The sequence below is a fragment of the Canis aureus genome, chromosome 22 (assembly GCF_053574225.1).
Source record: "Canis aureus isolate CA01 chromosome 22, VMU_Caureus_v.1.0, whole genome shotgun sequence".
Classification (NCBI taxonomy): domain Eukaryota; kingdom Metazoa; phylum Chordata; class Mammalia; order Carnivora; family Canidae; genus Canis; species Canis aureus.
The window spans coordinates 25,185,715-25,207,555 of NC_135632.1; the positions used below are offsets into that span (position 1 = coordinate 25,185,715).

Consider the following 21,841-nt stretch of genomic DNA (forward strand, 5'->3'; position numbering starts at 1 on the left):
CCTCGGTTTCCTCATCCATAAAAATTGGGATAGTAATGCTTCCTTTTACGTTCATGAGGAATAAATTAGTCATTTATACCCCTTTTACAGTTCTATTTTTTCTTGCACTATAAAAGGCACTATGAGATTGTGTTAAACACCCTTGGAGCTCTAACCCAATCTCATTGATCACTATATTCCCACAATATACCTAGAGTAGAAGCGGGTACAGCCAGTGATCAAATTAACTATCTCTAGAAACCCTTGATACCCACCAATCAGTGGGTATCAAGTGTAGCTTTACTTATTAGTCTGGCACTCAGGTGTATGAACTGGCCTTTGTTAATGAGCAGCTCTGCTGCAGCTTTTAATTTTTCAAACCTACCTCAGCACCCGGTAAGCCTTTGTGTCCAGAATTCCCTGGTGGTCCTTGCCTTCCTCTCAGTCCCTGATCAAAGATGAAATTAAAATTCAACCAATGCTTATAGAGTGACATATTTTCCATGTAACCACAAAGTCATGTTGGCCACCGATGGGAGCACAAACCTGGGTGCCCTGTCCCAGCACTATCAGGTTTATCACACTCTACTCAGCAGCATCTGCGGGGAAACATGCCAGGCTCGCTCCACCTGAGGCATTAGATGTGAGCCTTCAGCATCGATATCTGTAACGACCTCTGCAGTTGAATCTGATGAGCCCTAAAATTTCAGGACATTGCTTTTGTATTTTAGTACACCCAACTAATTTTAAATCCTAAAAGGGGAATGAGAGAGAGGCTGCTAGGATATCGATCTTCTTTGAAAATTCAACCTTTTTTTTATAGATACAAGGGCTGAGGACCAAGAGTACACTTTGATTTTATCAAGAACCAATAGCACATTTCAGTAGCCTAATCTCACTGGGCACATTGCTGGGGAGGTACTCATTTTCTCTCCAACCTATTTAACTTTAATGATTTCAACATTAATTTTTCTCTAGCTTTTCTGAGAAATGCTTTCCTATTAGAAGCATTGATCATGGCTTCTATACTCCTGTGTGAGGTATTGTGATCACCTATTTAAATAGAGCATCATACCCACATGCCGGTGGAAGGTGAAATTAAGGAGAGGCCTTATTGATTAACTTGCTCATGGCTCACAACACAACTTATTCCCCATGCACTCAGTGGTATGATAAAGTGAGTATAAAAGAGAAGGCCATAACGAAGCAGTGCCGGAGGGTCCAAATTATTTGATTTAAGCCAGTGATCAAAGGAAAGGCAAAAATCCATCTCTCAGTTGTTTCCCCCTATGTTCAGACACTATTTTCTATCATAAAATAAATACAAATCTCTAATTACACTTTGATCACCCATTTTTTTCTTTAGTACCTTTGTCAAGTCAAAAAAAAAAAAAAAACAGAAACCTTTCAAAATTATCCCCTGATGCTCAGAGAATTTTTAAGGTTATGGAGAATGATTCAGTGTGTTAGTAACATTTGTTGTTTTAAAGTTCTCCATTTGATACTTGGAAACAATTTGGCCTTTAAAAGAAAGATGTAGAACATGTTCCAGAAGGGTTTGCAGAATGACAGATTTGGGTTATGCTTAGAAGATTCCAAAAGAGCTGGTTGGAAGTTCAAACTTCCAGTTATCACTGACTAGTTTACAACACCCCACTTGAGGGCAAGACCCCTCCTTGCCTTAATGTTCTGAACATCCCACCCTATTAGCAAAGTGCCCTGTATATGATAGCTAACACTTTGCTGATTTTTCATGCCAAATTGAATATAATTTTAATGAATTAAGTGCTATTTGAGTATTTTGAATACCCAGCTTCAGAACAATCTGAATTGTTCTCTTGTAATTCTCTTGTAATCTGTAATTAAGAGTACAGATTTTGTAACTAGCCCTCCTGAGTTCAAACCCCATCTTTATCATTTACTAGTTGTGTGAGCTTGGCCAATTTACCTAACTTCTCCATCCCTCCATTTCTCTCTGTAAAATAGGGATAATAACCCCCCATTAAAGGATCAAATGCGTTAATACAAGTTAATATCTGAAACATAAGAACTCAGTAAAGATTAGCTATTGGAGTTTAACCTGCCCAGGATAGAGACTGTACAATTTGCTTCAGAAGGCTCTGGAAAAGAGATATCCAAGGCCATTCTGATATATGTTAAATCCTATACAAGAAGCTAAGTCATAATTTCAAACAAGTATCCTTTACTACTAAAAACAAGTTCACTAATACAACCTGTGAGCCTGGAGATCCAAGCTCTCCTTGGTAACCTTGTTCACCAGATTCTCCACGCACACCCTGTCAAAATAAACCAACCTTAGTGAGTTCAACAGCCATCATTAGTGTTCCTATTGAAGGCAGGCTTCCTTGCAAGATGTCACTTGAAAGCCACAAGAGAAAGACAAAAAAAGATTTTGATCATCTGTGCTCAGTTCTCTTAGGGTATGGAATTGGAGAGGATATGGGGAGAGGGGACTCGACTTATGTTGGAAAAACAGATTCTTACTGTCTTTCAGAGTCTTTGCATGTCTCAGCTGGTGTCAGAAGCAAAATTGCTTTGTTTAAATAAGCCAAGCTCCCATTTTACTTAATAACAGTTTCCTAAAATCCCGTCCATTCCTTTTAAGGGATATGGGCTAAATGCTCACTGGTGTTAAGGATCCTTATCCCATGTGGAGAAACTCAAAATGTTGAACACAGTGACAAATGCAATATTCTGGGTAAGACACATACAGTACAAAGAGAAATGACAGAAAACTGGCTTTAGAACCCTACAGATTCTTATAGTATTAAGCTGGCTCTCTAGGCAAAGGGTGAGCTATTAACATGATTCATCTAATAACTGACTTGATTTCTCCCTCAAATTAATATTTTCACTTCTACAGAGAAGATACATTTTCTAAGGTTGAGAATAATACACATTTTGTGAATTATTCTGCCTTCTTTTTAACGTTGTTCATGTGTTGGGAAGGTTACTATTTATTCATAGATTCGTAAAGAGAAAAAATCTTAAACTCGGAATTAATCACTATATGGATCAATTCCTCATGCTTCTTATGTTTTTAAAATTATTCAGGTAAATGGGAAGCACTTCTATTAATCATTCCTGTTATATTATTCTGCTCTTTAATAGTTTATTTCTAGATTTATAAATGTAACTATGTTTTAAAAGGCATGTAGCTAGAAATTTTGAAATAGGTTGTGAAATGTTTTCACATCACATTACTGACATTCCAAGTGCAGCATTCTGAAAACATTGTGGCTCTATTGAGCAAATTTCACACTCTTTTACTATACCTCCATGTCTATACACACATTTATTTTACATTTATATTAAGGAATCATTTCAGCAAAGCAAAAGCAGGAAGAAAACAAAAACCCTTTAATACAGTTTTTCTTTACATCACTGACCATGATATCTAACGTAATAAAATTACCTAAATGCTCAACATTAGAATTGTTTAGGAAATCATTGTTCCTCTACAGATATGCTATAATATATGAAATAGGAAGATTTGGAAACAGAAAAGTAGACTATAAAATACTATACCTGCTATAATAACTCTTTATGGTCTACCTAGTATAGGAAACACACAAACATGAAAATAATTGCAGTAGGCTAGTGGGTTTACGGACACTTAAAAATGAATTATATTCTTAATTTTATCATCATTAACAAATTAAAGCTTTCCCTTATTGCCAAAATAATCTATGCATTGATTTGTTTGCCATAATACAATGTTTTTCATTTAAAAAAATCTTATTTAGAATTCCAATTTATTATGCATCTTGCAGATGCCAGCATATCTAATTTTCTAGACAATAATGAGCCATATTTTCCCCAGGTCCAAGGGATGCTGTAATTTGGAATTCAGCACCTCTGTAAACTGTACTCTTCCAATAGTACTTGCTTATCTTTAGCAAGTTACAGCCTCAAAAACATAAATGCGTCTGTATGGCCAATGTTCCCACAGTGTGTTAACTAGCAAACTATTGACATATTGGATAAGCCCACTTCACACTGGAATCTACAAATAGTTATGATTTTATCTCTATTTCAAAAACTCAAAACTTGAATAGGAAAAAGAGCAAACAACTATTGGGACTCATCAAGATTACAATATGTTACATGGAGAGGTTTCCTATTAAAGACAATAGTTTGCATACATTATTCTCTGCTCCCAAAATGAGAGGTCGCTGTTCTACAATCTGTCCCCATAAGACAACAGTGCAGAGACCCAGAGAGCAATAAGTCTGAATTAGAGCAGGAGGATAGAGGGCCCAGGAAGGAGAAATCCAAGAGAAATAAACCTCACATGTTTGAATATACTGGGAGATTATCGGTTTTCTCAAAGAGCTTTGTAATTAACTGATAATGGGCATAGAAAACACAAAACAAATAAGAAGAAAGGGTGCCTCAAGGAAAACAAACATTACCTAGATGTAAATAATATTTACCTACTCATCATATGAATAATGAACTGACTTGACGAAAAGTGAAGAAAATAAGAATATTGCAAGGATGAGCTGGAGGGAAGTGTATGAAGGAGGAGATGGGCAGGTTAAGAAAAATTTTTATTCCCCCATAGTCAAAAATCAAGAGAAAAACATCCCAAACTGAGAACCAAGAAATGCCAGAGTAAGCATGCTGCTTAGAAAAGCATCAGTAAGGGATCCCTGGGTGGCGCAGCGATTTGGCGCCTGCCTTTGGCCCAGGGCGCGATCCTGGAGACCCGGGATCGACTCCCACGTTGGGCTCCCGGCGCATGGAGCCTGCTTCTCCCTCTGCCTCCGTCTCTGCCTCTCTCTCTTTCTCTGTGTGTGACTATCATAAATAAATAAAAATTAAAGAAAAACAGCAATAATACCAGAAGGAAAAGTCCACAGAGATGAAAGTGAGTGCTCCTGAAAAGCTGGAAAGAATGGACAGGGAGATATTTTTTACTAAGCTTACAAATGTGGTTTAACTTTAAATTTATGCACAGGCTTCACTCTGATTTAAATTAAATCAAAAAAGGATAATACAGGAGATGGAGTGACAAAGAGAAACAAAAATAACCATGACCCAACCAAGGAGAGAATGAACCCAGGGTGAGCAGACATTTAGATAAACTACACGTAGCATCATAAAAGAAATAATTCAAGAGTAGGAAATTCCTTCCATTGCCTACAGCCATTTAATTTCTCCAAAACTTAGCCTATTTCTTTCTGCCTCATGGGGATAAAAACCATAGGATAAAATGATAGTTCAAGACATTATTTATTTCACAAGTATTAAAACCAAATTAATAGTATAAGAAAATATTTAAGAATTTACTTCAAATCCTAAACATTTTGTGAGAAATAATATTTTACTTGGTGGGATTTTTGAGACTTGGAATTTCTCAATATCCATGCTTTTCTAAACTGTTTGGTCTAAAGACTAGAGGTGCTATCTTCTTTTGTACCTAGGAGGTCAAAAGTCATTGCCCAACACACAGACACAGACATACTTGGGGTCAGAGTTAACATAAATCGATCTCTGACTTTTCCTCCATCTCTAAATCAGAAGAATGCTAGAAAAACTACGAGCAGAGCATGACCACACTGTGTTAGAGAAAAGTCTACAAAATAAATTTATTTTGTATAACAATTCCCAAGAGCATCCTGATCTTTAGATTTGAATCCCATCTCCACTGATTATTAGCCATCTGACCTCTAACAAGTTTTGCTAAATCTGTATTTTCTTTCTTATCTGTAAAAGGTAATCAATGATGTTCCTAATTCCTAGGGTTGTAGAAAGGTTTGCAGGAGGTGTTAGAAATAAAGGTGTAGGACAGTGACTGGTGCTAGATAATTGCTTAGTAGAATACACTTCCCGCACAGAGATAGCACCCCCTTATCCTACCCTCAAATCACATCCTTCCCATTTGGATAAATGGTAAAAGCTTGGTCTTTTTTCTTTGCTTAGGGACTATGAGATCCCCTTGAGCACCAGCAGGAAGTCCCACTTCTTTGAATGGAAAAATCATTATTTCAGAGGTAAAACCATTCATTATGGCATTAGCTTATTTTCAATCTAAATAAAATATTATACTAGGCTGGAGGGGAAGCAGAGAACCACATAAACTTTTTCTTCTTCACGAAAAAGGTCTTGATGAAAACTTCTCAGTGATCCTCCTGTAACCTCAAACAACCCAACCACCACATCCCTTGAGCCCAGAGAGTACTAGTTAAAGTAGCCATATCTGGAGAATGAGAAGCAAGTCTTTCCAGAAAGCACTGACCTTTAGCCCTGGCATGCCTCGTCTTCCTCTTGGCCCCTACAAGTAGAAGGGAAGCAGAGACCTTAGAGAAGGAAACAAGCCAATTTCACCCCAGCCTACCTCTCTCCTCCACAAAAGCAGCTGAAATACAACCCATGAGTGGTTGTACTTACCTGAGGACCAACGTTTCCAGGTACTCCCTGAGGCCCATCAAAACTAGAACTTCCCTGAAAAGGAAGAAAAGTGTAAAGGGAATATAAGTTTAGATGTCTACACCCTTCTGTACTTACTCTTCACACATGGGCTCTCCAATACAGAAGCCACTAGCCACATGTGGCTATCAATTTCAAATTCATTAAAATTAAATTAAATTAAAAATTCAGCTTCTCGGTTATACTATACACATTTCAAGTGTTCAGTAACAACATGTGACTAGTGGCTACCATATTAGACAACACAGATATAGGATATATAATCTCAGAAAGTTCTATAGGTCAGCACTTCTCTAGAAGCAAATGGATTAATTCTGGTGTTTTAAAATAACCAGGTTGTAGGCATCTTTCCCCCAAGATTGTTCTTGTGACAACTCTTTGGGGTTCATCATGCTGGGAAAGTAGTCAGACATATTCCCCAATAGCCTGTGCTTAATACTTGAAAAATATTGGCGCTTTACTTTTTACCCATCATATAGGGTGCAGAGCGGCAGACAGAAACAGAAGGTAGAAGAGTGTGTCTCTGCACATCTGCAGTGACCAATATACACAGATGATGGTGGAGGGAGAGGTTATACACAGGATGAGGAAACCCTCTTAGTGCTCTCACTTCTTTAAGGTCAGAAATGAGAAAATGAGTGGTGTCCAGAGAAAGAACGAGTCCATCTTGCAGGAGAAACGGAAATCACCTTGGATCCCAAGTAGGGATATTTTAGATACTCAGTAAAATCACATGCTAACTCAGTAAGAACACATAAACAGGGAAAGAATGTGAAATGTAGAAATGAAAACATTTGTGCAAAGCTGTTCTTCCAATTGTTATTTATAATACATTAAATTCCAAAACAATATAAATATTCCACAATATGAGAGATATGTTGATTATATGAAATCCACGTTTCTGTATTGACTATGGCTGTTTTTGTGTTGCAAGGACAGATATATTGATTAAATCATGGAGAAATGCTTATTGAAATAGTATGCAGCCATTAAAAATTATGTTTATCAAAAGCTTATGAAGGAGAAAAAATATGTTATAAATTCTTTTCAAGTGTGTTAAATTCTCTGAAAGATTAATTCATCCCAAATACGGAGAAAGACAAAATGATGTTTCCTCATTTATTTATACTGTACTAGGACATTTTTTAATAAGCCCATACGATCCTTTTCTGACTTTCTCAGGGAGAGTAGCTTCACCATCACCAAGTTAGGAAAGTTTCATAAACTGATTTTTTCTTGGCTACTGAAACTATAAATTTTTTCTCTACATTTTACTTTTCTGTATTCCCAAGTATCTACGTGCTGTTTTTTTTTTAAAGACTTATTTATTTGAGAGAAAAAAGGGGCAGAGGGAGAAAGAGAATCCTGAAGCAGACTCCCCAACGAGCATGGAGCCTGACATGGGGCTGGATCCCAGGACCCCGAAATCATGATCTGTGCCAAAATCAAGAATTGGACGCTTAACCGACTGAGCCAGTCAGGTGCCCCAGTAGTGTTACAATGGGAATTCTTTTAAAATATGGTAGACTGTATGAAAAAGGAGGTTTTAGACAAGGCACCCTCATAATTGGTCTATATATAAAAAAAATTCCTTCTTAAAATGTTTATTGTTTTGTTCATTTCAATAAGTAGGCAGTTTTTAGCAGCCAACATAGCAAAGAAATCATCTGGGCAGATGTTGGAATCATTGAGTGTTTAAAGATTGTCAGGAAATAACAATTTTACAGTCTCAGAGTATCATTGCCAGATTCCTTGATCATTACAAAGAAAAGTATGTTTATGATGGATAAATCCAGTGAACTCCATCTTTATCAAGTGACCAAATTAATGTACCTGTAACAAGACAGCAGACAACTGACTGAGAAGGATGCTGTCTTACTTAATCTCCTGCCAAAAATGTTTAACCTGACTCTAGGCATGAGGAAACAATCAGACAAATCCTGAAGGATGTTTAGCAAAATAACTGGTTGGGAATGTCAATGTCACAGAAACAGATAACTGGATAACAGCTGTGACTAAAGGACACTATTGAGTCAAAGCAACTAAATATGCCATATGCTCTTTGACTGGGTCTCAGAACAACAACAATAAAAAATAGCCATGAAGGGCCTCATTGGCATAAATGTGGAAATCTGAATACGAATTGCATATTAGAAAATAATTTTGCTGGGCAGCCCCGGTGGCCCAGCGGTTTAGCACCACCTTCATCCCGGGGTGTGATCCGGGAGACCCGGGATTGAGTCCCATCAGGCTCCCTGCATGGAGCCTGCTTCTCCCTCTGCCTGTGTCTCTGCCTCTCTCTCTCTCTCTCTCTCTCTCTGTGTCTGTCATGAATGAATAAATAAAATCTTTAAAAAAAAGATTTTTGCACTACATTAATTTTTTTTAGTGTGATCACTATATTACTTCTAGATAAGAGAGTATACTTGTTCTTGAAAGTTACTTATTGAATATTTGGAAGAGAAATGTCATAAGACCTCCAATTAACCCTCAAATGATTTGGACTCTTGCTAAATACAAATTTTGTAATCTGATCTTTTCACTTAATATTACATCATAAATGTTTTTCTTGTAATGAAATAGTCTTGTAAACTATTTTTCATGACTTAGTAATATTTGATCGGGTGCCATTGTTGATGTAAACAATCCCTTATCATTGGACATTCAAGCAGTGTAGTGATTTAAAATCTAATAATCTAATCTTCATCCTTGGGGCAAATTTTTTTGTGGTCCATAATTAGCTTCTAGGTAAAGTTCTAGAACTGGAAAGACTGGATCAAAGGACACATATACCTTAATCTGTGGCAGACACAATTGGGGGCTACACAACACTCTTGCCTCTTTCTTTCTTGCTAATAAAATCTGTTTCATTTGGGACAACATGCCCAGCTCCACAGGATGAATTATGATGGGTCTAAACCAATCATGGAAATCTCACTTCCTCTGTCAGACACTTGCCTTCTCTGGGTCTCTCAAAATGAGTTAAGGGCAGGTAGGGAGCACAGGACCCAGCCAATGAACCAAATGATCCAAAAAGAGAATGTTGCTGGCAGTGCCCTGATGGGAGGAAAGTTCCTTTCTTTCTGGCATTTTATGCAAAAGCAAAGACAAAATACTTGGGCTGCTAAACCCAGGCACCACACTGAACATGGCACCACGGAAGAAAGGGGCTGAGTCCCTGATGACATGCCTAGCTTTTGATGACATCACTGAGCTAGTGTACCAAACCCCGAATTACCTTTCCCCAGATTGTCAAAAATACGTTTATTAGCTTAACACTGCCAGTCAGGCTTTCTGTCACTTGTATGTTAAAAAATACAAACAACAAGTAGCAGTCCCAGCTGATGTGTGTTGCCAATTTGCCTTCAAAAAGGGTTGTATTGGTTTTCCTTCTCCTCAGAAGTGGAAAAGCATGACAGGTTTTCCATCCCTTCCCCAATACTAGCTGTATAATAAAGCTTTTAGGTTTCGTTGAAAAGATTGCTTCATTTAGGGGACTGTCTCCATCCAATTTGCAACACAGAATCTGCTCCTTGGTTCAATTCAGAAAGGAATGCAGGTATCCTTCCTTTTTAAAAGTATGTATTCAAACCAACATTAGTACCAGGTTTCACTAACCAAAAGAAATTCAAGGAGGATTTTCACTTTTACGGAAAAGAGTGAAAAGTAAAAGTGCTGAACACAGCACTCAGCATGGGTTTTGCACTGAGCCTTCACAGAGGCAGCGTGCACCCCATGAAGCAAGAGGCCCCGCCAAGCTTCTTCCCTGGGGACCACACTCAGCATCTCAGCATCCAGCCACCATAGCTTTGAACTCTGAGCATCCGTGCATCTCAATTCATGTTGTGCATCCCTTAGCAAGATGTGTCCTAAGGTATAAGGGAAGCCGAAGAGAAGTTATTTTGGGGGTCTGGGAACACTTGAAAACGTTTCCATAGAAATTAATGGTAATTGCTGCTTCTCTGAATACTTGATTTCAGAGAATGGTTTCATAGGAATGCCAAGGAAACCTGTACCGAGGAAAGACTGACCCCTAAAGGTTTATTTTATAATGGCACTTAAGCTAGAATTTCAGCATCCCCAGCATCAGGTTGATGTCATTTGGTGAGAGTGACTTTTATTCCCTAAGTCTAGTCAGAGAATTAGCACCCTTCTTTGAGCTCAGCATGGGAATGGAAACCACATGAAACACAAGTTCAGTATGACATGGCACCACTTCAGAGGGTCACAATTTTTGTTTGCACACACAATTCGGAGATCTGAAGTTCCAAGTTAACCCTTAGCTATAAAGTCAGCGATGGAGACCTTGGAAAACCAGGAGCAGGAGCTTCTCCCCATGACTGAGGTTCTGTGATGCACAGAGTACTGGAGCGCTTGTCTAGAGGCCTGAGTTCCTTCCCAGCTGTAAAACCATGAGGAAACCATGGAAACAAAGCTCAACTCATACACTTTCCTCCTATGACAACCACTAACTCATGGAAACTTTGAAATGGTTTCTCTAACCTTCCCACCTTGCAGATGAAGAAACCAAAGCCCAAATGAGTTAAGGGGTGCTGCCCTGCTGTTCTCTTAGCTCAACCCCATAACTGATTGAGCGGCTGTTTACAGGCCTTTCTGATCTCAATTCATCCAAGAGAACCTTCTCAATGGAGTTCATCCAAAATAACTGTAATTAACAACAGGATGAGAAATTCTTGCAGTAAGGATGATGGTTTTCTTGCATAGCTACGCAAAAATGATCCTGTTACAAACTGGATTCTGCTCAGGGCCTGGACATATATAAAATGAATGGAACAAGCCACAATCCAGGAAGAGAATTAACATCCTAAATTTTTGTCAAAGGAGGCAAATTGGAGTTCAAAGCAAAAAGAAGTTGCTTTACAGTTGTAAACATTTTGTTGTGCAGACCTTGTCCCTGGAAATTGAGAATGATGAGATATGAGGACTGAGGCACTGGGTTACTTTAGTCATATTTCAGTCATGCATTTTAATCACTAGGACATTTTAAAAAATCTAAATATGACTTCCAACCAGTTAGTGGCATCCGCAAAGTTAACAGATCTTTTACCTTTGGTGATGCCTTCTGTCATGATATTTCCAGTCTTCCAGACTAGACAAGGATCATATCTTTAAAAATGGCTGGTAGTTGGGGCACCTGGGTGGCTCAGTGGTTGAATGTCTGCCTTAGACTCAGGGCATGATCTTGGGGTCCTGGAATTGAGTCCCGCATCAGGGTCTCCGTGGGGAGCCTGCTTCTCCCTCTGCCTATGTCTCTGCCTGTGTGTGTGTGTGTGTGTGTGTGTGTGTGTATGATGAATAAATAAATAAATATTTTAAAAAATGGCTAGTACTAAATTCACATCAATCAACATTGGCTGTGGTAGAAAGCAAGTCAGTGGTGCAATGGCCTGATCAGCTTTTAAATCAAGACATCATTATGAAATTGGAGAATTTTTAAACTGAAAAGATTTTAGCATCACTGAGCCTGATGCTTTCATTTTGAAGATGAAGAAACCAAGGACAAAAGAGATAAAGTAATGCATATTCCTAGTGTGGGAAATGAGTTTTTTTCCAGAAGAAATAGAAACCACGAGACAAGGATTTGAGGATAGGATATAAGTAGAGATTAGCATTCAGAGGTCTTGTCTCCATGGGCAGTGGAGTCCCACAGCTTTACTCTCTGGTTTTCTATTTGATGCAACCAAAATGCTCAAGCCTTCTTCACTAGCTAACATCTTTCCCAAATGTATCAGCATCCCCAAATGAACAGAGATCATCTTACCTGGTGTCCACGCCTTCCTTTTTCTCCCTTAGGGCCTTGAATGTAACTATCTGCTCCAGGATTCCCCTGAGAAAAGAAAAGTTTGCTTACCTCAAGTAGATGGGAAAGATGGGAAGAGAAATCACAGGAAGTATTTAAAAAAAAAAAGGCACCAACCAAGGAGGACCTTTTCTAATTGTCTGGGCCTGCTCAGAAATCCTAAATACCCAATGCAATTAAAGTAGCAAACTCTTTAAGAACCCAAATGTTCTATAAAATGGGTTTTCTCACAAATCTCTTATTTATTGCAAGGCTAAGATAGGTGGAACAGATACCTCATTAATGAATAATTAACTGCCATCCTTGTGTCAAAGCAAACTGTTTATAAGTCCCTGGGTTAAAGCAGCTGAAATCCTTCAACCAGCACTCACAGGGTCTCCCCTTAACCCAGGCTCTCCGCGCTCTCCAGGCCATCCAGGTGGTCCCGGCAAGCCCTTAAATCACAGGGAAAAAAAAGTGTCACTTTAAAAGATCATCTATTGCCTAAAGGAAAGAAAACATTAAGAGGCAAAATGAGAATCACATTAGAAGAGCAATTTAGTACTTGAACTTTAAGGCATTTGCTGCCAAATAGGTGAGGCTGAGATGCAGAAAAGAGCATATTGGGAATCTGTGATATATGTGGCCTTTTGTGTGCATTACCTCACTGAACCCTCATAACTCAGGAATTACATATTGCATGCAAGAAACCTAAGGCTCAGGGAAGTTGGACCCAGTTCTCCCTGCCACCAAATCCCTGATCTTTCTACTTTTCCCTGATACTCCTACACAGAAATACACATCAGAAGAAGGCTTTCCCTACCACAGACATGGGCAGCCCTGGTACAGCAAGATCTCATGAAAAAGAGCAAAAGAGAGAAAAATACTTCTGGAGTTCCTACTATAGAAAGAGAACCAGCAAGGTGATGCAACTTGCCATAAGACTATGGCATGATTAGCAAATTGCCTCTTTTAAAACCTGCTGTTAATGGTACCCCCTCTGTGAAGTAGTTCCTACAGAACCATAGAGTTGGAGAAAGCCCCTACCCCAGAAACCTTCCTCAAATTGTATTATTTGCCTGTTTCTAAAGGGTATATGCCACACTCCGAGCATGATGAAGTGGGACCCATCTCTGGGATCTGGTTCTCAGATACACAGGGAATGGAATGTTCTCTAGGCTCAAAAAAAAAATTAAAAAAAAAGCCACTTTTTATTGTTACTGATAACTCCTGCTTAACCTCTTTCCTGGCCTGATATAATGATAAAAGGTAAGTTAGTTAATTCTAAATTCCAACTCGCTATCCAATTTATTACCAGGCAAATTTCTTATTGGGCCATTAAGGAGATTAAATGGAATACAGAGGCTAGCATTTGGTTCTTATTATGACATGCCCAACTTCTAAGTGTTTTACTACATAGATTCTACAGGTAGGAAGTCCTTAACATGTGTTTATTGAATTTAACTAAACTTGATGGAAACAGGTCTCTCTAGTCTTAAAAAAAGTGTGGTGTTCCTCCACCTTCTCCAAATCTAGTCCCCAAATTGCAGCTTATCAATTAAACCTCCCTTAATAAATAATCATTTCTTATGACTCTTTGTTTTATCTGATCAGGAAACCAATCCACATATTGAGGTAAAAGCTTTGCTCTAATTCCATAAGGGGCAAAAAAAAAAAAAAACATAACCCAACCCTTTATCTAATCCAATCAAGAGAAACTGATGATAATGGTTCTGAGATGGATCCTTCTGCCTGGATTCCATACTTACTTAGTAATGTCTGCCATGGGCATGGGAAAGGAGAGCTGTAGTACATACACCATACACCTTCCTTCCCTTACATAGAAATATAATTACCAGCACAAGGCAATAAATAATCCCTGTCAAGCAGGTAGTGCAAATAATGTATGTGGGAAGGATATAGAGAAGGGAGAGAGCACTACAGACTCATATCATCAAGGAGGGCATCCTGAGGAGGAAAGAGTGAAGCTGGAAATTGGGCAGAAGGTGATGGAGGCAGGGAAAAGCTGCTCAAGGATGGGGTACCTAGCACAAGCTAAGACACAGAGAGGGGCATGCACAAGGAATCCTCAAGGCACAATGAGTAGTACAGTCTGACTGAGAAACACAGTTCTGGACTGAGAATAATGAAGGATGTGGCTGAGAGACCTATGGTATTAGAATGAATCATTGGTGACAGGGAGCCTTGCAAAGCCCATGAGGTAGGGCGTGGCGATTATAGCTCCAAAGGCTAAGGAAGCCAGTTTACGTCATTCATTTCACTAGCTACACAGAAGGGTCTTAACTAAAAAGATTGCAAATAGCTAATATTTATTGCCCTTTAACTCCCAATCTAGAACTTAAACCACCAGAGGATTCTTTCCCAGAACTTAAAAATAGACTGTCAAGGTCAGTTTATCCAATAGGAATATGAGAGAAAAATATCCTCACACTTTACCCGATTTCCCCTATTTCCTTTTTCTCCAGGTGACCCTGGGGCTCCACGATTACCCTAGAAAAAGAAAAATAAATATTCAAAGAAGCTTTGTGTATCAAGTCACACCAGAAACTTTTTTCACATAGTTTCACACTCCAGCCAAGAGCTTTACTATTCGACTTGTATGTGACAGATTAGATGCCTGAACAATCTTTTTTGACAAACAATATAAAATTCCAGATAACAAAGTTTAAAATACTCCATAAATGTTCATGAGCTGATAAAGAACAAGAGAAATCCTTAGAGCTCAGAGTAAAGAGAAAGTAGAAATCCAGAGAAGTAATAGCCATTGGCTCTCCTCAGGACTTCTGATCACTCTGTGACTGCAGTGTGAAAATCCAAAAGCTCATCACTTATTTTAAAGGGATCTCAGGACGAAGTGCCACCAAGTATGTGACATAGGCAAATAATCTCAATGCAGGCATTAGTGACTTCTCACAGATGAAATTTATTTAAAAATGAGTTTAAGTTAAAAGTCACCACTATGTGAGGGAGATGCCATGAAGGAAAAGCCAGTAGGAATAACAGGCAACAAAATCAGACTTGTATTGCCTACAACTATTGGAATTATCATATGCAGAATATAAAATAAGTATATTTCATATACTTAAATAGGTTAAAAAATGAGTAAAATAATAAGCAACTGTCAAAAAAGAGCCCAAGCAGAATTGAGAAAGAATCAAATAGAACTTCTTAAAGTGAAAATCAGAATAATCAAAATGAAAAATTGACAGGTTAAATGGTATATTAAACAAAAGTGACATAAGGATTAGTGAACTTGAAACTGAAGGAAGTACTCCAAATGCAGCAGAGAAAGACAAACAAAAATATGAAAGAGAAGTTAAAAGACATTGAGGATAGCATAAGGTCTCATAAATTTCTAATTAGACTTCCATAAAGAGATATTAAAGAAAATAGGAAGGATAAACATTTCAAAACGAGAATTAGCTAAGGAGTTTCCAAAACTGACAGAAGGCACAAATGCTCAAATTCAAAAGCCTAACAAGCCCCAAGCAGGATAAATAAAAAGAAACCCACCCCTGGACACATCATATTGAAACTGCAGAACACTAGAAAGAAATGGAAACTTTTAAAGCATCATATATTTTGTTAAGATTGCTGACAAAGTAACAACAATGAGTTTGATGGATAACTTCTTAGCAGCAATAATGAGAGGCAGAAGATAACTGAAGCCAGAAGACTACAAAATTCCATTTTTAAGTGCTGAAAGAAAATCATTATTTCCCTGAGAACTATTTTTCAAGAAAAAATGGTAAAATAGATTTTCAGAGAAACAAAAACCAAGGGTGTTTATAACCTTCATTAAAGTAAATTCTAAAAGTTGTACCTGAGGCAAAAGAAACAGGATCTTTCAGGTTCTTTTGAAGGCATCAACAAATATGAGGGTAAAGCTGGATAAGCAATGACTAAGTAAAATGGTAACTGTAACAGTATCTTATTGATAGCAAAAACATATGGGAATAAAACACTGAACAATAACATGTGATTATGGGAGGTTGTCGATTGGAGCTAAGTTTCTAGGGTCCTCAGGATGCCTGGGTGGCTCAGTGGTTGAGCATCTGCCTTTGGCCCAGGGTATAATCCTGGAGTCTCGGGATCAAGTCCCACATCAGGCTCCCTGCATAGAGCCTGCTTCTCTCTCTGCCTATGTCTCTGGCTCTCTCTCTTCATGTCTCTCATGAATAAACAAATAAAATCTTTAAAAAAAAAATAAGTTTCTAGGGTCCTTATATTCTGAGGGTAAGGGTAAATAACAGATTAACTTTAGATACTGTTGAGTACGCATGCTAACATTTCTAGACCATATCATGGAAAGTATAGAGAGCATAAATGCCAAGCTTGTAGAGGGAGAAACATAGAAAGGAGAAACTTTCTATACCTGTTCCCCAACCAAGCCATCAACACCTTCATCACCAGGGCTTCCCTGTGGAGCAAAGGAGGATGAAACCATTAGAGAAAAGAGGACCAGGTATACGTGCTTATTGCTTTGATATTAATTTCCTTGCTAATATTTGCCTTAGTTGGAAGAAAAATCTAGACCTTCTGAAATGACATTTATATACTGCATTCATATGTTAAGAAACAATGATCATTTTCATTCCCAAAATAGTCACTAGCATTTTACACTGTTTTTTCCTGACAGTTTTAGGCTCCAAAGAAAAGAAAAAAGAAATTCAAATTTCAAATAGATAGACTTCTTTTTCAACTTTTGCACTGGGAACAGGTTGTAGCTCTTCCACAAGACTGAATGAGACATTTCCCACTGATTGTCTGTATGCTATAGATGGTCTTTTTGTCATTGGCTTTTTTTAATTTAATTTTAAATTAATTTTTTAAATTTGTCATTGGCAAATATGTCTGAATTAATTTGCATAATGGAAACTCAGAAGATCTCAGATTAAGGAGGACTTACATGGGAGTGTATCCACATGTATGTACTTGGGGAGAGTTAATGATAAGAAAACTTAACAGAAAACCTGAAGCTAACTGGATAAGAGTAAAAACTGGCAGCTGCAGAGTGACATCTCATCAACTATTCCATCCTTTTCAACTCATGGGCCCTTCATTTTGCCAACTATCTCAGAATGACAGTTAACATTTATTATAGGGGTGCCTGGGTGCTCAGTTGGTTAAGGGTCTGCCTTCAGCTCAGGTCATGATCCCCCGCCCAGGGTCCTACCCCATGTCGAGCTCCCTGATCAGTTGGGAGTCTGCTTCTCCCTCTGCCTCTCCCCCTGCTCATCCTCCCCGCCCCCCTCTCTCTCCTTCTTGCTCTCTCTCAAATAAATAAAAATAAAAACCTTTTTAAAAATCATATTTATTATAAAACATCTTTTGAAGGAGAAAAAAAGTCCAGAGTTTCTCAAGCCAAATAAAATGCATATTACATGTGTGGTATAGTTGATTTACTCCTACTATCTGTACAAGGAAATCAAGTTTCAGGCACTTTTTTTAACCCAAAGGACAGCTGAGTTAGTGCATGAAAATAAGCACACCAAACTCCTGGACTAAAATTATGTGATATATTTACCACAGGCCAATATATATAAGGGTGAATCAGTGGTACCAGGAGACATGAGTAAAGAAGCTCTATCAGCCCTTGTCTGTCTTGTTCATCACTTTGTAGCCACTCCCATGGATAATGTGAGGAACAGAGTGGGTGCCTATGAAAATATTTTTTGAGTGCATGAATGAGCGAATGGGTACTTTGCTTCTGGATCCAAATGTAGAGTCATTCCCTTATTGTGCCAGCTGCTTTCATACCTTCTCCCAGCATCCATCTCCCAGTTGATACTCACCTTGACCAGACCCTCCCTACTATACCTTGGATCCAGGATCAACTCTTTCAGAGCCTCATGTGATAAATATGGTGGTTAAGTTATTACAGATAATTGTAAATTTTCATATATATCCCTGCTTTTAACCATTCATTAGCATGGCAGTTTGGCTAGTAATATCATCTGACAAAAAGTTTTTGTCAAAAAGTTTTAAGTCTCACTTCGCTGAAGCAAAGGAAAAGCAAGTGGACTCAGTACTATTCCCAAAAGAAATTGCTCTCCAGTTTAAGAGGAGGAAGGAAGGTCACCTACCTTCTCTCCTGAAAATCCTCTAGTTCCCTAAAGATAGGAAGAAATAAGAAGAATTGAGTTTGAATCAGATTTTTAAAACTATGTTTCACTTAGGACATGATATATTCCTGAATTTCAAGAAAATGCAGTTAGGAGACCAAAATGAAGATTTCTTCTCCAGTGACTATAATGGACATCACAGCACTCTGATTACTACCACTCCCTTTTGCCTGTGACTTGAAGAAATTCATATCAGTAATTCCTCACATAGTAGGAGCAAGCAGGAAGTGGCAATGACCTGCCACTTATTAAGAGAATAATCATATTTTTTTCCCAAAAAAGTGAGAATACAGTGTTTAAGCAGCATGAGAAGGCTTTCAGGAACAATAGGACAAATTAACTGAAAAAGTGACTTGTTAGAATGTACAGTATATGATCACTACAGTCAGAAAAACTCTCTATAGGGGTCGGAAGTTGTAGAGAAAATCTTCTGGCTTTATTAAAGGAGATTCTTTAATCCTGGAATGTTAAGAGGCACTTATGGAAGCCACTGAAAAAGGGGCCCCACCCATTATTTCTTTAGACTTTAAAATTTCAGTATTCTCAAATCTCCTTCCAACTGCCAGCACTAGGACTTTGCCAGAGGGCTTTTTCTGGTACTAGAGCCTGTCCATATGCAATGCAGGTCAGAAGTGCTGGAGAATTAATATCTACTGGGAGCAGCTTGCAAATAATGCCTGATAGGATGTGGTGTATAAATATCCCAGCTCTCTCCCTCCTTGGGTGGGACAACATTGGGGTACATGTTCAACACTGGCTCATACAGTTCCTCAGCGGGATTAGGCTCCATCTACCCACAGTAGTAATCTAATTGATATCACAACCTTTATAGGCCACCTTCCTTCCTTAACTTATCTCTCATCTTGCTAATATTTACTGAGATCCCCTCCAATAAGTATTTGCATTGATTCCTTTTCTCGGGCTCTATTTCTGGGAACCCCTCAGTCTGGGAAAGAGCTAAGACACTATGTTGAAGTCAGATTTTCCTCAAACTCAAGGAACAAAACAGGGACAGGGAAAGAACTCCACAGCTGGAGGTCTACACTCACCTTAGGTCCTCTCACACCTGGGCATCCTTCCTCACCTTGGGGTCCAGGAAGGCCTTGGGGGCCTCTTTCTCCCTATGGAATAAAGACACACATGGAAACGGTCAAGCAACTATCTCCATCATCACCCAACCGATTCAAACCAGCAATAATGAATGACTAAAATATGACATTGTCCTTACAATTACTTCTATAACCTCAAAGACCTGATAAGATCACCTACAAGATGATCAGAATGTTCATCCGTCAACTGCCCATAGTGACATCCCCAAATCATACAAATCCGAATTATCTATATTTTTTATCAATTCATTCAAGCCACATGAGCAAAACTTCACTATTCAAACAAAACGGAAGATCTGTCTGAACATTTCCTTCTGGCAGCTAGAATTGGACAAGATTTCCTTGTGGTTCTGCAAAGAATCAGCCATTATTTAGCTCTTTCTCTTCTAGGTGAAATCCTGCCCATTCCTAAGGTATAGATCATATGTTACCTCTTCTTCTGAGAAGATTTTTCTGTTATGTTGTGTGCTATTACCTGTTTCTGTGTCATATTGTTTCCTGCTATTTTGAGAGCTTTTAGGAGACAAGGACAATGTTTCATTTATCTCTGGGTTTCCAGCCTTAAGTACAGTATCTGGCACATAGTAGATACCCAATAAGGATTTGCAGAATGATTTCCTAAATTATATTAGTGAATATAACCTTTTGATCTAGGTATTAGATAGGGAAGGGAATGGTAAATATCATGCCTTTGCCAAATTGATTAAATATAAATTAGAAATTACTGTATATCCCATGAGCTTTCATCAAGAGGGTTTATAAATGTAATCTCCCTTTGATTTAATGAGGTTGAATGACTTAACTACATAAGCTTGCCTGGGACAGTAAAAGAGAATGTTGTAAAGCAAGAAGCACTTTGAATCAAAAATGAAAGGACCCAGGTTCAAGTCTTAGTTCTGCCTCCAACTTGCCTTGTGAACTTGGATAAGCACATGACTCTATGAACTACAATTTCCTCCATTTATAAAATGTGGATCTTGGTAATATTGATGCTAACCATTCAATACAAATGCATGAGAATCTGTACTGAAAGTACTTCATGAGCGCCTGAGTGGCGCAATCAGTTAAGTGTCTGACTCTTGGTTTTGGCTCAGGTCACGATCTCAGGGTCCTGTGTCAGGCTCTGTGCTCAGTGTGGGAATCTGCTTAGAATTCTTTCCTTCTTCCTCTGCCCTTCCCCTACTTATGCGCACATATTTCTCTCTCCCTCTCTCTCTCAAATAAATTCTTTAAAAAAGAAAGAAAGAAAGTACTTCCTTTCTTCCCTACTTGTAGGTGATCTACAAGTCATAGAGATTGAACAAATGAGGTACTTTATACTTAAACAGCCAGAGATAATGAGAAAAGCACAGGTTCTGGCATCAAACTGATAGGGGTTTGGGCACATCTCCAACCTTCTGTCTTTGACCTTATAAGACCTCTGAGTTTTGAATTCCACATTTATAAAGTGAAAGTATTAGCACATATCAGTATGACTGTCATGAAGATGAAATGTCATAATGTGTACAAAATGCTGAATGCAAAGCCTCATACAGCAGATGCCAAGTAAATGTCTATTTTCCCCCCTTCTTTCTTGTCTATCTGCATTTTTAAGTACAATGTGTGGTGTTTGAGTTTCATCTGAAATTTTAATTTTAATATATCTCCTTACCATATTGTACTATACAGTGTTATCAATCATGAATAATTGTTGCCTTCATTAGGAAGTAGTTGCTATATACAAAATAAATGTCCCTAACAAAGGTACACAAAGGGAAAATTCTTAGTTTATTTTTAATCAAACAAAATACTCTTAGGATGGTTATTATCAAAAACAAAAAGAAAAAGAAACAAGTGTTGATGAGGATGTGAAGAAATTGGAATCTTTATGCTCTTTTGGTGAGAATGTCAGAGTTCAGCTGATGTGGAAAACATACTGTAGTTCCCCCCGCCCCCCCCCAAAAAAAAAAAAACTAAAAATAGAATTACCATATAACCTATCAATTCCACTTCTGGGCATATACCTCAAAGAATTGGAAACTGAGTCTTGAAGAGACATTTCCATACACATATTCATGGCAGCATTATTCACGACAGCCATAAGGTGGAGGCACCCAGGTGTCCATTAACAGATAAATTGATAAAGAAAAAGTGTCCTATACTTACAATAGAATACTATTCAGCCTCAAAAAGGAAGGAGATTCTGATATGCTACAATATGGATGAATCTTAAGGATACTATGCTAAATGAAATAAGCTAAAAATACAAATACTGCATGATCCTACTTAATAAGGACCTAGAGTAGTCAAATTCATAGAGACAGGAAGTAGAATGGTGGTTGGCAGAGGCTGGGGTGAGAGGGTCATTGGGA

The 21,841-nt window shown here is 38.2% G+C and overlaps 1 protein-coding gene across 1 annotated transcript in view; it reads right to left on the reverse strand.

The window, feature by feature from the left end:
* The window catches only part of LOC144293916 (collagen alpha-4(VI) chain-like), a 101,744-nt gene that overhangs the window by 37,269 nt on the left and 42,634 nt on the right, over positions 1-21,841 (reverse strand). Inside the window, exons 14-23 of the mRNA XM_077865240.1 lie at positions 19,431-19,502; positions 18,343-18,369; positions 16,632-16,676; positions 14,693-14,746; positions 12,628-12,690; positions 12,218-12,283; positions 6,397-6,450; positions 6,245-6,280; positions 2,214-2,276; positions 365-427 (exon numbers count right to left, since the gene is read on the reverse strand). Of these exons, the coding sequence (XP_077721366.1) occupies positions 365-427; positions 2,214-2,276; positions 6,245-6,280; positions 6,397-6,450; positions 12,218-12,283; positions 12,628-12,690; positions 14,693-14,746; positions 16,632-16,676; positions 18,343-18,369; positions 19,431-19,502 (543 nt within the window). The remainder of the gene's footprint in view (positions 1-364; positions 428-2,213; positions 2,277-6,244; positions 6,281-6,396; positions 6,451-12,217; positions 12,284-12,627; positions 12,691-14,692; positions 14,747-16,631; positions 16,677-18,342; positions 18,370-19,430; positions 19,503-21,841) is intronic.